Source organism: Dioscorea cayenensis, chromosome 6, assembly GCF_009730915.1.
Source record: "Dioscorea cayenensis subsp. rotundata cultivar TDr96_F1 chromosome 6, TDr96_F1_v2_PseudoChromosome.rev07_lg8_w22 25.fasta, whole genome shotgun sequence".
Lineage (NCBI taxonomy): Eukaryota > Viridiplantae > Streptophyta > Magnoliopsida > Dioscoreales > Dioscoreaceae > Dioscorea > Dioscorea cayenensis.
Genome location: NC_052476.1, coordinates 11,736,909 through 11,752,682, shown reverse-complemented (window position 1 = coordinate 11,752,682; position 15,774 = coordinate 11,736,909). Strand labels below are relative to the sequence as shown.

Sequence of the window (15,774 nt, the reverse complement as noted above, 5' to 3'; positions counted from 1 at the left end):
TTGTTATTTGTTATAATAAATTCATGCTCATCCAAGTTTTTTTATTTGTTGCTAGATGATTTTGTGTTGATTGGGTGTGACTTAATATGTGAATCGGGGATTCAGTACTTGTACTTGTGTTTTTCATCAAAGTTGTAAAGTGTTATCTGCTAAAATTAAAGTTTCCAGATCATTGATACTTTAAATTTCTTTTTTATTTTTCATATTTCTCTTTTCACGACCTGACGCACGGGCCCAAGGGACGCGGCAACCGCCATGACAATCCCGAGGAGGGATACTCTGCCACTCAACCCTCGAGACACCGCAAGGCTAACCAACGCACCTGGAATCCAACAACATCTATCACAGATATAAAGCGGAGAAAAACACTGATACACAGCGGAAGTAGCAACAACAGCAACCACAATAATAAACAGAATTAGAGGGGTTCAGCATAGGGAAACAACAACAACAACAACACACAGCTGATACACCAAGGGTTTAAGAGTTGCATACTACAAGCCAACAACAAACTTTTCTACATACTAGTGGATCCCAAGTCACATGAACAAAATGAACTGAGAGAACAGTAGCAAATGCTCAGCACACTGCCACACCGCCGCACCAACTACCTGCAAAAGGCTAGGAAGAGGAAAGGTGGGTGAGCAACTAACATTACTCAGTGAGGGGCAATTAGCACAACTGTAATAGAAATATACCAAAATAATGACATAAATCTCCAAATATGATACTTTACACAAAAACTAGTTTAGCGCATGAATACATATAATAATAGCAAACTTAATACAAAATAGCAAGAAAGATAGAATAAGAAGACATTTTGCCTCAATTAGGGTTTTAGAATATCAAAGTGTGAAAATACTGAATATAGAGTTCTAGATTATAGGAATAAGCCAATCATAAAGCAAACCTTCCATAATAAAAATGTAAATCAAAATACTTCCCAATTATAAGTATAACAAAGTAAATAACATGAGTTTCACAATAAATAATCATAATACTAGTGTCAAATCAAATTAATAGGAGACTGCCCTCCTAAGAGCAATAGTTGGGCCTCGCCCGCTCACCACAAATTCAAGATGACACTACAAAAGAAACAATGGGAATAAATTTCAAACTCAAAATAAAACAACACCCAACACTCACCTAGCATAAAGTGGTCTAGAAACCTCTCCAAACCTTCACCGCTGCTGCAACTAGGTTTAGAGTTGTCAAAGTACTCATGCCCTTGATGTTGACCCATCGGTTCACCACATGGTGACAATGACTACCAGATGAATGTCCAGTCATGATTCTACACTCCCACCTGAACTGCCCCACGTAGCAATCAGCCGGTCTACCACGCCATCTCAAAAGACTGGCCGTAAAGACCGCCTACTGCAGTAGGGTATCACCATTTAACCCAAACAAAAGGTATAACTCCACACGGAATACAATAGCTAACACAATAACCCACAACAACAATACCTCAGCCATTTCCATAAGGAAATGATAAAAGCATAAGCAAAACTCAAGTTTTTAACACAAATCATTTTACACACCTCAACACAAGAAATAACATAGAAGTCCTTACCTTTCAACATCCCAAGAATGAGTTTCAAACTTATATTTCACAAAATCAAAGATTTTCACAAGGAAACCCAATTTTCACAAAACAACCACTTTGAAACACAATACTTTCCAAAAACAAATGCAAAGATCTCGCAAACTCCTTGAAGGGTCTCAATTACAAGTCAAACATGAATATTTAAACACCGAATAATACCTTCAAGATCTTTAACAATTATAACTATCATTCAACAAGATACAAAACAATTATAAACCAATAGAGCTTTCCTTAAGCCACAATATATATATAAAGCTATTAATATTTTTCTAATAGAATTATGCTAATTAGTCCCACTCACCAACTTAAGCGAGTATAGCCCGCAAGAGTGTTACTTCTGCACCTATTCCTTGCCTCAAGCCAAACCCTCACCACCTAATCAACTACGACCACACACACACAGACACACACAAACAAGAAAAGAGTAAGCCAAAGAAATGCCAAGAAAACTCTAAGATTAAGCATGCAAAACAAACCTCAACGAGATCAAGGGTTAGCTCAAAACTAAGACCAGGGATTTCCAAAGAATTCCAAAGGTTCTAGGCTTCCCTCTAAGCCAAAGAAACCAAGAAAACAAAAAGAACTCACCGGTGCTACAATAAAATCAAGAATGCTACAGTACCCGAGACCAAACTCATCAACAATCGAAGGGAAAGACACCAAGTTCTCACAACTATACAATTTCCAACTAAAAAAATACATGAATCAACAAATCTATGGCATCATTTTGAGCTCTTAAACACCCTTCTTTTCCCCATCAAACTCTACATAAATGCCATCAAATCTCATGGAATTCAAAGGAATACTAATTCCATGGATACAAGGATGCAATACAAGGGATTCACATCTCAAACAACCTTCAAATAGCCAAATAATTACAAGGATTTTGAAAACAAGTTTCCAAGGAAGAGCATGAGAGGTAAATAACCATTTCAAGAGCTAAAAACAAAAGCACAACATAGAAGATGCATACCTTATCCAAACAAATGAAAGGAATGGATAATTACCTTCTAAACTTCAAACCAAACAAAATTTGGCAAGAAGAAGAGAAAGCCAGCCATTAAAATGAAAAAGAGAAGAGTTAAGAGCTGAATGAGAAGCTTAGCTTCTAAGGAACCTTGAATATAAAGGAATGGATAAGGTTTTACGGGAAAATGACCATTTTACCCCTAAAGTTCAATTTATTGACCAAAATACCATGGACTTCAAGAAATGACTAAGTTACCCTCATGCTTATGAAACAAAGTCTAGAGTGAATAAGCATTTGGCAAAAGACAACAATACCCTTGTATATTCAAGAAAAGACATTGGTGAGTAAGCTTGAGTGATAATTACTCAAATGACCCCAACTAACCTAATAAATACTGTGGAAATCCTCTACCCTCCTAATGGCCAAGGAAGGAAAAACAGGAAGGAGAGTGATGAGTCAGGTATCACATCTCTTGACTCAAATCTTGGTGAATGATATGTGAATGTTGAAACTCCAATTTATTTGAATTTTTGGTAAATTTTTGTAAAATAAGCAACTTGACTCTTGAGACTAAGATTAGCATGGACCTTTTTCCTTTTTGCTTTAGTATCTTTGTTTAGCTTAATTTGCTTGTGAGTTTGCTCTCCATTTTGTGAATTTTTTGTTTTTTTTTTAATTGATGATCCCTTCTTGCAAGGCTCTAAGGGAATAAGATGATTTCTCCCCATTTTTTTCTTTGGAGGCCGGATTGGACCCATGGAACCAGCCACACCCTATGTTCAAGTTGTGAACTGCAAGTCATTATATATAAAGCGGAGAAGTTCACTTACACCGTCCCCTTTATTTTCATTACATAATCCCACCATATTCTACTAATTTATGTATATTGAGGCAACATACGATATTAGGTGTGGGGATGGGGTATTTTGTATTTAATTGAGCCACCTTTACATGCAAGTGTCACCTATGATATCTATGATCATCTTGTTGAGAATCTCCTAGCTTGAAAGAATGATAGATGTGAGTTTTTATTTTGGTGTTCTTTAATAAAAGTCTTGTTTTATCTTCAGTGTTTTTCCACACACTCTTTCACTAAACCTCTTTCTCGCGCACTCCTACCAACCCATCACTTTGATGCGGCCTTAGATTGTTAAGTTCTATTCTCAATGGGCCTTTAAGGACTTTTGATTCTTATGTAAGCTATAGCCTTAGTTATATTTTGACTTGTAGACTAGTCCAGGAGACATGAGATACGCAATTGCTAGAAATAAGTAAAAGATAGTATTCCGCTGCTCATATTGGCTAAATATCTCAAGGTTCAGGCTCCTAACTAGAGTACTCCTTCAGCCAACGGCTAGTAAAGCATGAATACGCTCATGTAGATATGTATTTAATCAAGTAGCTAGGTGTTCTGGTGCCTAAACAGCATGTGCAACCCTCTGAAAAATAATGTACAGTCTACGTTAGTTGAAAAAAAAGACCTATTGATCTTTTGGATTGTCTATTCCCTTTCAAATGGGGTTATGGATCTAAGATAGAAATTAAAAGGATCTTGATTGTCCATTGATTGTATGCTTAACACTTTTATGACCGATAATCATTATCTGTGGAGTGAATGGAATCCCCAAACTGATCTAGGGTAAGGAAGGTAAGATAGGAGGTTCACACACACTCACAGGAACAATTTAGATAAAATGGGACTATCTTGTTCTGAATTTTCCGTAACTCAACATCTTGATTTTCTTTCACCTCATGCTTGTGAGATTCTCTTCTATTTGAGCTTAAGGTTGTACATTTAGCCACTTATCATTTTCCTTATTCTTCATGATTTGTTTGCTTGAGCATAATCAAACGCTTAGGTGTGGGGATGCTGATAAGCATCAAAATGTATATGTTTTTATATATAATTTGTATACTCTTTGCATGTATTTTTATTGGATCAAGGACCCTCTTGTGTTTAATTTAGTTTTATTTGTTTTTTACTTTAGATATTAAAGTGGCTGGTACTATAGAGCCCTTATTTTCATGCGGCCCACGTGGATGCCCGCACGAACCTAGCTGAAAGCCTTGCGAGCTACCATGCGGCCCATATGGTCACTCACAAGGCTCAGGAAAAGCTTTTTAAGGATCATGCAGCTCTTTGCGGGCAGCATGAATTGGGGACTTATAAAAGGGGCGAGTAAGGACAAAAGAGGGGATTTTTCTCTAGGCCTTTTGGCCCAACGTCCCACCTTTCTTTGCGTTATTTTTTGATGATCTATAACCTATTCTTCACCAAGATAGAGGAAATCAAAGGAGAAAGAGCTTGGGGGAAAATCCAAGGCATGAAAAGAAGCCGTTTGTCGAGCGATATCGGCGGCATCGTTGGCGAGACTTCAAGAACTTCATTCCATCCAAGGAGATATGAAATTAGAGGAAGTATTTCACACTTCTTTTCTTATATTTAATTTCCTTGGTGTTGTACAAGTGTTCCTCTTTCATGAGGAACTAACTTATTTGGCGGTTTAGACTTGTTGAACACTAGGGTTGTTCTTTGTAACTTTGGATGATAAACTTTGTTAATGATGTTTGATTTCTCTTGTAGAAACTTGTGGTTTGTGATTCAATCTATTGTAGCTCATAATGTGCTGGATTAAATGAGAACTCTGTGATTCAATTTCTTGATTGTACTTTTGATGAGGGATACTCACTTGTACTAGATCCACGTATATTATAAAAGGATTTTCTTGTGTTGATACGCCAAGGAATTCAAGTATTCGGTAGCCCTTAGATTGTTGGGTCGAATCCTAGATTAGGATCACACTCATTAGAGATCTCCCCGAGCACTTTGTGATCATAGGAGGAGTGGATTAAGAAGGGATTCCGGTTAACTCTCCTATGGGATTAGGGGTTAACCACCAAAGGATTTTCGGTTAATCTATTTTAGAGATCTCTTGGTCCAACATACCATCACGAGATTAGTAATATCATCCTTAGTTTAGGACTTAATGATAATCCTAGGGGGACTCTTTGTCCAAATCACCCCTTTCTTCCTTTATTAGTTAATGTTCATTATTCAAAGTTTTAGATTAGGAAATAGATGAAAATGAAGTAATAGAAGTTTTTTGGCCCCGTGGAATACGATTCCTATCTCACGCAAGGGCAATACTTGACAATCCATGCATTTGCATCAGGCATCCATCAATGCCGAACAAGAAGTTGTGCAAAAAAGTAGTAATCCCATAACATACACTAATAAAAGCTTCATAAGATTTTCTTCTTTCTTCCTTTCTTTCTTGAGCACCAGATGCATTAAAGATCTCACCAGATAATCCCTATTTCTATCTACTCCTTCCGCTAAATACTTCTCAAATGCGCAATGTTCTTTCTTTTGATGTCTATTGCGGTGCCATCAGATTATAATCCTAAAATCAATGAAACATCTTTAACCCTGAATTGCAAATGACTGTCCCCCAAATTGAATTTTTTACTCCTCTCATCAAACACCTGCATTAATGCATCCAGTACACTGCGTTCTTGGACTATGGGCTCAATGTCCATAAGGTGGCTAAATAATGTATGTCGAAGGATCTCCCAGTGCATTCATGTCATCATCTCCTTCAACTGTCGTATGGTATCCGCAAGTGGTACTAAGTAACAACGTCCATTCAGATTATTTGCTAAATGGTTGATCATTACCCTCCTAATCACACAAACAAAACACATTGTTCAGATGATAAAAAGTCCATGAACAACGAAGGGCAAAACCACTATATCTTCACCATACAATATAGTATGCAAATAATGTGAAACAAGAGCTCATGCTACAAGCAATTGTTCTTTATAAATTAACAGAAAAAAAAAAAAAGACAAATTTAAACAATAAACACTGTAAATAATCTCATTCATAATAAAAAGCCATGAACCCTGAATGCTAATGATCCGAACACATTTTTAACAGAACCAACCAAATATGTGTTTCAAATGAACCTAGATGGATAGAATATACAACGGAAGAAGACAAAAGCATGGGTAACTAGATTGCTAACATAGAATTTGAACATCAATTACATTTGCAAAAATCTAAACCTAAAATACATTTCACATGATGACAACAATTATCAAAGATTATGCGCACAAAAGACACTCGTTTTCAAAAATCTATACAAATTCTATTGATTTCAATTCAAATTAGAGCACAAACTAATTGCACAAACTAACTGCACATGGAAACTTCAATACTTTATAGAGAAATTACAATGTTTATTCACAACAATAATCCAATTCCACCTATGCCCTTTTATATAAATAGAATGTTATTTTACCAAACAATAGTTTATATTTAATAATAAATAATTAACATTATTTGTTATTAAATATTTACAATATATTTAATTATTTATTTTAATTAAACATAATTAAATATTTCAACTAATTATTATAATTTAACAAATCCTTGTATTTATGATAAACCGATCATAATCATTAACCAATTTTAATATCATTATCCAAAATCTCAAAATAATCATTATAATAATAATAACAATAATTAAAAAAACTATCCGAACCCAACACTTCAAATATTTCTCAATAATGATGAAAACAATATTAATATTATAGAAATTAAGCTGGTCGATTATGTTTTATGACTTAATTGCATAAACATCATAAAGAAGAAGAGTCGTACCGGCCCAACTTGATCTCTATCGGCATTCAGATCCTCATATCTGAAGGCCCTGCCGCTATGTTCTTCGGCATCTCTCCGCCACCGCCTCCGCTAGACCCTCTACTCCACTACGAGAATGGGTCTCTACAACATGATGAAGAAGAGCTGCTCCGGCGGATCGTCGTGGGCACCGAAACTACAAGAGCGTCATGGATACGATCTCGCGAATGGTGAAAGAAGAGGGCGTGACGAGCCTGTGACACGAATTATCGCTGACGGTGAATAGGGTTACGGTCGTCACCGCATCGTAGCTGGCGAAGTACAATCAAGCGAAGGAAGCGATCATGCACCACCAGCGAAAGGTATGGGGACGCACATCGTGAGCCACCTCAAAACTGGATGAAGCAATGATGAGATGAAACAACAGAAAAAATATAAAGAAACTGTAAAGTTTTTTTCTATTGAATGAAGGGCATAAAAGTAATGCAACACACCCACATTCAATAATCCCAATCCTTTCCTGATTACCAAACATGGGAGTGGGATTTCTGGGTGCATATGATTCCCACTCCCAAGGCATCAATCCGAGATCTAAATGCCCTTAGGGGGCGTTTGGTTGGATGGAGTTGAAAATGTAGTGGATTTGTATTTACAAATTCTAGTATTTGAAAATTCAGGAGAGTCAAATCCAGTGTTTGGTTGGATGTATTTTGTAATGCTGAATCACAAAATTTTGTATTTGGTTGGAAAGATTTTTTAATTTAGATTTTATTAAATAATTAATATAATATAATATATTAATTATATATTATATTATTAATATTAATTACACTATAATTATATTTTATTTAATATTTTATAAAATATAATTATAGTGTAATTAACTTTATGAGTAATTAATATAATTAATATATACTTAATTTATTATAATACAATATAATATATTAATTATTTATTAAAATAATTAATATAATATAATATATCAATTATATACTATATTATTAATATTAATTACACTATAATTATATTTTATTTAATATTTTATAAAATATAATTATGGTATAATTAATATTATGAGTAATTAATATAATTAATATATACTTAATTTATTATAATAAAATATAATATATCTTTATTAAAACAATTAATATAATATAATATAATATATGAATTATATATTATATTACTAATATTAATTACACTATAATTGCATTTTATTTAATATTTTATAAAATATAATTATAGTGTAATTGATATAATTAATATATACTTAATTTATTATAATAAAATATAATATATTAATTATTTAATAAATAATTAATATAATATAATATATGAATTATATATTATATTACTAATATTAATTATACTACAATTATATTTTATTTAATATTTTATAAAATATAATTATAGTGTAATTAATATTATAAGTAATTAATATAATTAGTATATTAATTACTAGATGGGAATCACTGGATGGGATTTTGAAATTCGGTCATTTTGGCCGAATTCCAAAATCCCATGACTTTTGGATTTGAAAATATAAAGGAGATTGAAATCCATTTAAACAAACAAAGGATTTCTCAAATCCAAAGATTTTCAAATCCAAGTATTTTCAAATCCGGCCAAACAAACAGTTTTGGCCTCCAATGCCACTAGCCTTCATACCTATTTGTGACATGGCACATAGAGGGCATGGATGTTATTGCTCTTTCCTTCGTTGTAGCAACTTGAACGCCGGCAATGTCTTCGTGCAGAGAAGGAAGATAAAAGGAATTGGCTTTTCTCGGGAGAAGATGAATATGGGTATGTGATACTTATTTAATAACTTCCCAATTTTCAAACCTTGAGAATGAGAGATCCCAATGAGGCCAACATAGTCATTTTACATAGTATTTAACCGGTTATACAGCAAAAGACCATATCCAAATCAAAAGAAAGAACCTTGTGTGGATATGAACAAATCAAAAGACCATATCCAAATCAAAAGACTGTTTGGCCAATTGAGAAAGTAAAAGAGATATTTTAAGCAATTTCTCTAAAATAAATAAATATAAATATAAAAGTAATTCTTTTTAAATCTTCATTTATTAACTTATTATTTTATGTTAAATATTTTAAAAATTTTAATAACATCTTAATAAATTTTTTATTTAATAATATTTTAATAATTTTCTGTTACATTTTAATATTATTTGAATATTATTAATGCTATATCAACAGCCCTAACAGAAACTTAATGAATAATAGAAGGATCTCCTACAGTTTAAAAACACTTCAACAGAAATGAATGGGCCATTTCACAATAATAGGACTACATTAAATGTTAAACCTACAACCTAAGACTTTAATTCACATTAGTAACAACGAGATAATTTTTATAAGTCCATAATAAGTTTAATTAATGAGAGACTTAAAAGGAATCAACGCCTGCTCACTTTCGACCAAACCTCAACCCCGAATAGGCACCAGGCCTTTTCACCTTGGTGATCCAGCAATCTACAAGGGTTAACACTAGCTCACTCAATTTTGAGGAAACCAGCATGAGAAGAAAGGTACGGGACAGAGGAAAAAGGCAAACAGATGGCAGTAGAATTTCCATTTTACCACAAAATAAGGAAAAAAATGGTGTAGCAGATAACGACAGCAAGCCATTTAACTGGTCACACCCTTTCAAGCACGCCGCACAATAGACAGCAATCTTGACTCTTAAACCAAAAATTTTGCTAGGTTCATGAATAACAATTCTTTCAAATAAATTAGATATCAAAACAAAATCACTTGGTTCGTCATGCGCATTAAAAGTAATAAGGGAAACCGCAAGCATATCAGACAGGAGGCTTTTTCAAGTCTGGGTCCATACAGCAGGGTTTTGGTTCACCTATTAGCCTTGGCGACACGTTCAATCTCATCCTTCTTCTTGATGGCATAACTGTTAAAACACAGAAATAATAGGCATGAGCTCCTAAAACATTAACTAAAGAAAAAGGCATTTCCGACGAGACAAAGTTATCTTCTGCTGTCTTAAGCCTAAAAAATGAAATTTACAAAAAATATATATATATATATAGAATATCCCTTTGACTTCAACATCATAATTTAAAATTCCACTCAGGACTGAATTATTATTTTAAGTCGATCAACAGACACACAATCACAATGAGCAGATAAAAATCTTTAACTGATATTTCATTTACTAGTAGGCTCAAGCTTTAGCATATCCAATTGAATTATTAATGGCTTAATTTAAAGTGGGAAGGTAGATTGAAAATCAAATTTATTTGCTTTCATATGAATGAATCAAGTTACTCTTTACATGAGCGTAAAAGAGTTCCTTATCAGGTCATGTCTCTGACTAAGCCAATCTAGCAAACAGGAATTCACATTACAAATGGAGTTCTCAGTACATAGAGAAACACAGTGTCCTATATTTCTTATATATTTTTCTATTTTATGCCTATATTTCCTTTTTTTATCATCTGTATTACTAGGTAGAGTGTATTAATACCTAAGAATGTGAAAGAAAATTGGCACGTTTCTTTCTCCCAATTCAATTGCCCAGGAAGAAAACAATTCACCATTTTATTCAGTTGATAAATAAAGAAAGAAATCACTTCAAACAACTGATAAGCGGGCAGCAAACCTGTTGGAAGATCCCTTTGCAGCATTAATCAGTTCATCTGCAAGGCATTCTGCAATGGTCTTGATGTTTCTGAATGCACTCTCCCTGGCACCAGTTGTGAGGAGATATATTGCTTGATTCACCCTCCTCAACGGGGAAATATCAACAGCCTGCCGTCTAACAACACCAGCGGACCCAATCCTAGTTGCATCTTCCCTAGGACCACTGAGAACAGAATAGACACCAATTTCATTAGCCTTGTGTCTCATACAGTTCAACTTTATACAGGCAGAAAACAATGAAAACAATTAAGTGTTTGATAATGACGTACTTGACAACATGAATAAAAATGTCATATAAAGAAGAAAATAGGAATAACACATGGCTCAAACATTACTGAAACAGACATGCTTCTAAATCCTTGATTCGCATCATTTATGCGGAAGAGAATGCTAAATTACCAGACAATCTGCTGAACTGTATATAAAAATTAATTTATGATCTACATAGACTTATATGACCAGAGATGGTAATGCGATTATATAACTACCATATGCACATGTAGAGTTTTCTCAAAAAACACAAGCACAATAATAAAACTGTACACTTTCCTGAATACAGATAAGACTTTTTTACTTGAAATGAAGGATAACTCATTCTATCATTGTCGCAAAAGTACAATAAGATAATCCAATATAACTGAAATGGACCAACAAAACAACACATACAATAGTACCATGACCAAGAGTTACCCCATATGTTTGCATGGTGACCTTATCATTAAAGATATGCATATTCTGCCCCATATTCCACATTAATTGCTAGATTGCCTGTGCCATGGATAATGTCAAGAAGGTTTAACATATATTTCCACATAAAAGACCATCTTCATCTAATGATTAATTCAACCTTATGATGACAGCACATCTATGTTTGACAAGTTAGAGCAGTATTCAAGTACATCATCATGAAGAAATTATTGAACAGAATCACAGAACATGAAGAGAATAAATCTTACCTGTTAATAACAGCATCCACTATTACTTGGATTGGGTTCAAATCAGTCAGCAGGTGAATAATCTCCATCGCATGTTTAACAATGCGAACAGCCATGAGTTTCTTGCCGTTGTTTCGTCCATGCATCATCAGAGAATTTGTAAGCCTCTCAACAATAGGGCATTGAGCCTTTCTAAACCTCTTGACGGAGTATCTCCCGGCAGTATGAGGCAGAAATGTGGCATGTTTGGTTGGGACAACAGCAATGTAATCATTCAATGACATATCACTGACCTGCACAGCAATATCAATAACTTACAAACAGTTTCCTTGAATGCACCGAGCATAAAGGAACTGTAAAGGACCTTTCAGAACACCCACCCACCCACACCCAATAACATGTTGAACAGACTTAAAGTGTCTAATTTTCCAAATGGGTTGCATTTGAAGTTGGTTGATTAAGATTTCACATGCACGTCCGTCAACAAAAAATTGATGCTTTGCATTGTACAATTCAGCATGATACTGCCTTGTCCTCATAAGCCACATTATAAAGTTATATAAACCTAACCACAATTTCCACCTTGCAAGTTTAATCTCATTTGTCACTATATACAAAAATTTCAGCCTTCCAACTGCATTATAGTTGATTAATTGCACTAGTTCACACATGCATGTGCCTCAGCATTGATCTACAAATTAGTTTTTGCAGAGGATTCCATCTTCTAGAAACGAGAATTATTGTTTGATTATCTTAATTGATTTAAAAGAAAAAACAAATAATAATCTAATAAATTCCCATATAAGCACAATGGTGGACTTAGATGGACTATCTAATAAATTCTCCATGTGTGAACACAAAATAATAATCCCTAATCCCTAATCCTTCTTTTTTTTTTTCTTTTGTTTTTTTGTTTGTTCTCTACCATTACACATTATTGTAGCTCTTTACATGATCACGCGTCCTAAAGTTAAACCTTAAACACCTAAACACATATATCATCCTTTTCCCCTTCTGTTGTTGCCTAACAGTCAAAAGTGCAAATTCCTCAAAAAAAAATAGATAAATAAATAAATAAATAATGTTTAAAATCCAAAACTTACAATATTTCCTTCGCATGCCTTCTCTCACTTGTTAAATAACAACAATAGGAAATATTTACAATCTTATGTACAGACGCAGAACGTTCTAGCTAACAAATTCTTTAAGATCTTATCATTTTATTAAAAAAAAAATACACTTTCTCTGACTCAAACGATCAGCAAACTAAAACATGGCGCTCTCATGAAACAAAATGTTTTAGCGACATAAATCCTTCCAAAAAGAAACACTGATTTATCAAACAGCCACGCAGGAGATGCTAAAATCTAGAAGAAACTAAAAAAACTCGAAACCATCACATCAAATCACACAAGAACAAGAAACCAATTCTATAGATCATCGAACTAAAACATAAACAACCACTCCAGCAAAACAATACATTGATCAACAATGATAAACATTCAAAAAATTCAAAATTCACATCAATCCATTCCCAAAGAAAGAAATCAAGCTTAATAGATCCAGAATGGGGAGCAAGCAGACCTCAACATCATCAAAAGACCAGCGATTGAAGAGCTTAACATCAGTTTGAGCCACCGCCATTGCTGCCACCGAGCTAGCACGCTAGGAGCTACAACGGAACTCTAAGCACAAGGTGAAGAGAATGGCAAGCCGGCGGCGGGAAAGATCGTGGGGGTGCCAAAAGGTTAGGGTTTTGACAAGTTATATGTAGTGCGCGCTAGGGTTTGAAGATCAGGCTATCTATAGGGTTTCGTAGAATGAACGGCTGAGATTACCCAAGAAAATTTTGTCCCGATTCAGCAATAAAGAACGGCTGGGATTCGTATTGTTGGACAACAATGGGCAGGATTGAACACGAGAATTTATAATTTGTTTATTATAATATAAAGAATCGCAATTTTTAAGATTAAGGCCTTCTTTTGATTAGCTTTTCAGAAGCCCAGAAAGCGTTTATGGGCTCAAGCTTGTTTCTGGACTAAAAAAATATATATATTTGTTTGGATTGGTTTCTTTATGGAAGCAAAATCTATTATAAAAAAATAAAAATAAATAACAGAAGCACTGATTTTTCAAGAAATTGGACATGTGATATTTCTTTAAAAATATTTGGGGTTACATAATTATTTAGCTGCCCTTATAAAATAAATCAATGACCTAAGTTTTTAAAATTTTCTCCAAACATTTTACATCTATGCCTCCAAAATCTAAAGATCTCCCATTTCATCCCCTCGCAGACCTGTGGGCCCCGGGCCACGATAACCCGAGGAGAGATACCCCATCACTCAACCTCTCAAGGCTAACAAAATACCTTGAGTCAACAACATCTAACTCAAGTATAGAGTAGAGGAATTCAAAGATACACAAGGGAAGTAACAATGAGATGTCAATAGGGTCAGCTCATACGAGGAACCCAATTCCCCGCCCCATCGGGGTCGGGTCGATGAATTTTTCGAGGATCAGGGCCGAAGCCAAAAAAAATTTCCCTACGAGGGTCAGGGTGGAGTCGAGGATATCCTTTCATCCCACTCCCGAAATATTAAATATTTAATTTAAATCTGCTAGCTACCTTGCCTCTCCTTGGCTCATAAAACATAAGCATGCTGGCCCACAAGTCTCACACACACACACACACAAGCCCACCAATTTTAATATTCAAACATAATTGACTTAAATCTAGTGGTGTACAGATGACAAGGCATTAAATAACATTCAATTCAATATAACTTGTACATATCACAAGGTATTTAAAAACAATACAATCCAATATAACTTGTACGAATCACGAGGCATTAAAAACAACCCAATCCAATCCGATAATTTTCATGGATTTCAAATTCTCATCTTGGCTAGGGTTTTTTCTTCCTTAACCGCAGTCGGCTGACAGCCGAATCTTCCCATCTTATCGACCACCGACGTCTAAACCTAGAAAGCAGAAATTTAAAGGTAGGAGATAAGGAGACTTCTTCATAGTTTGGGTCTTCAGCCTTAGCGAGGAAGAGGCTGCAACCTATAGGTAAAGGAAAGATGGGTGATCATCGATGGCGAGGAGGGCTTGTTCCGCCCAAAATAAAGGGATCGTTGGTGCCAAGGGGAGTTGAACCCCTATTTGCCCGTCTTGTTCACCCCCGTGTGATAAATGCATAATAATTAGAATATTATGAATATTATTATAATTTAATGAATAGCCATTTTATTAATTTGCTACTTAAAAAAGTCTTTCTATACATGCACATCCAAATTTATAAATATAAAAGTATTTCTACATTAATATATCCAAACATAAAATACAGAGAAGCACTTAACTTATATTGAGAAACACTTTTTTCATAAATCCTACCAAATTGAAAAAATAACACTTTTTTTAAAAAATCATTCCAAATAAGACTTGAGTGCCAATGAATTAAATAATTTTGATGAAAAATTTGTTTGACTCAGCTATTTAATGTAATTGATATTGCTTTATATTTTAACAATAATTTAATGACCATATGACTTTAATGAAACTAATATAAATAATACATTTTATAATAAATAAACATAAAATAAATATAAATAGAAGTATTTTCTCATACCTTATCAACCAAACACATTCTTTAATCTCATTCCTACTTCACTCCCCCTTATTTCCATTCCTATTCAACTCCTCCCTCATTCCCAATCCGGTAACCAAACGCCTCCTTAAGATGACAATATAATACATATGTTAAATGTTCAATATCATTTATATAAATAATTCAAGAATAAAATTCAAATGTTTAGTATTATTATAATGTAGGCGCATCCAGTTTGTAATATAATTACAATGGCTCTGCTATTTTCAATTGCACTTTTATCTAATAATCTTGATAAGTTTGTTCTATCATAACTTTCT

General features: G+C 34.1%; 1 protein-coding gene and 1 long non-coding RNA gene across 4 annotated transcripts; both read right to left on the bottom strand.

Moving 5' to 3' along the window:
- Positions 1-406: 406 nt before the first annotated feature.
- On the bottom strand, positions 407-2,676 carry LOC120263778. Of its 3 annotated transcripts, XR_005537126.1 has the most exons (4): positions 2,580-2,676; positions 1,908-1,989; positions 1,147-1,377; positions 407-621 (listed from the first exon to the last, which is right to left on the bottom strand). It is a non-coding gene; the product is annotated as an uncharacterized LOC120263778 (long non-coding RNA). The 3 variants fall into 3 exon arrangements; XR_005537124.1 differs by lacking the exon at positions 1,908-1,989; XR_005537125.1 differs by lacking the exon at positions 1,908-1,989 and having other exon boundaries at positions 407-611.
- Positions 2,677-9,852: 7,176 nt separating this feature from the next.
- Positions 9,853-13,611, bottom strand: LOC120263919 (40S ribosomal protein S5-like). Its single transcript, XM_039271899.1, has 4 exons — positions 13,425-13,611; positions 11,862-12,133; positions 10,865-11,068; positions 9,853-10,153 (listed from the first exon to the last, which is right to left on the bottom strand). The coding sequence occupies exons 1-4, from the start codon at positions 13,482-13,484 to the stop codon at positions 10,099-10,101; spliced, it is 591 nt and encodes a 196-aa protein (XP_039127833.1). The 5' UTR covers positions 13,485-13,611; the 3' UTR covers positions 9,853-10,098.
- Positions 13,612-15,774: the final 2,163 nt, after the last annotated feature.

What these genes read in the sequence shown, in the direction of transcription:
- LOC120263919 (XM_039271899.1), bottom strand. Translation starts at nt 13,484, where the DNA reads ATGGCGGTGGCTCAAACTGATGTTAAGCTCTTCAATCGCTGGTCTTTT. An exon ending in GTGGATGCTGTTATTAACAG is followed by an intron (nt 11,069 to 11,861) that starts GTAAGATTTATT and finishes TTCTGTTCTCAG; the next exon opens with TGGTCCTAGGGAAGATGCAA. An exon ending in GCAAAGGGATCTTCCAACAG is followed by an intron (nt 10,154 to 10,864) that starts GTTTGCTGCCCG and finishes GTGTTTTAACAG; the next exon opens with TTATGCCATCAAGAAGAAGG.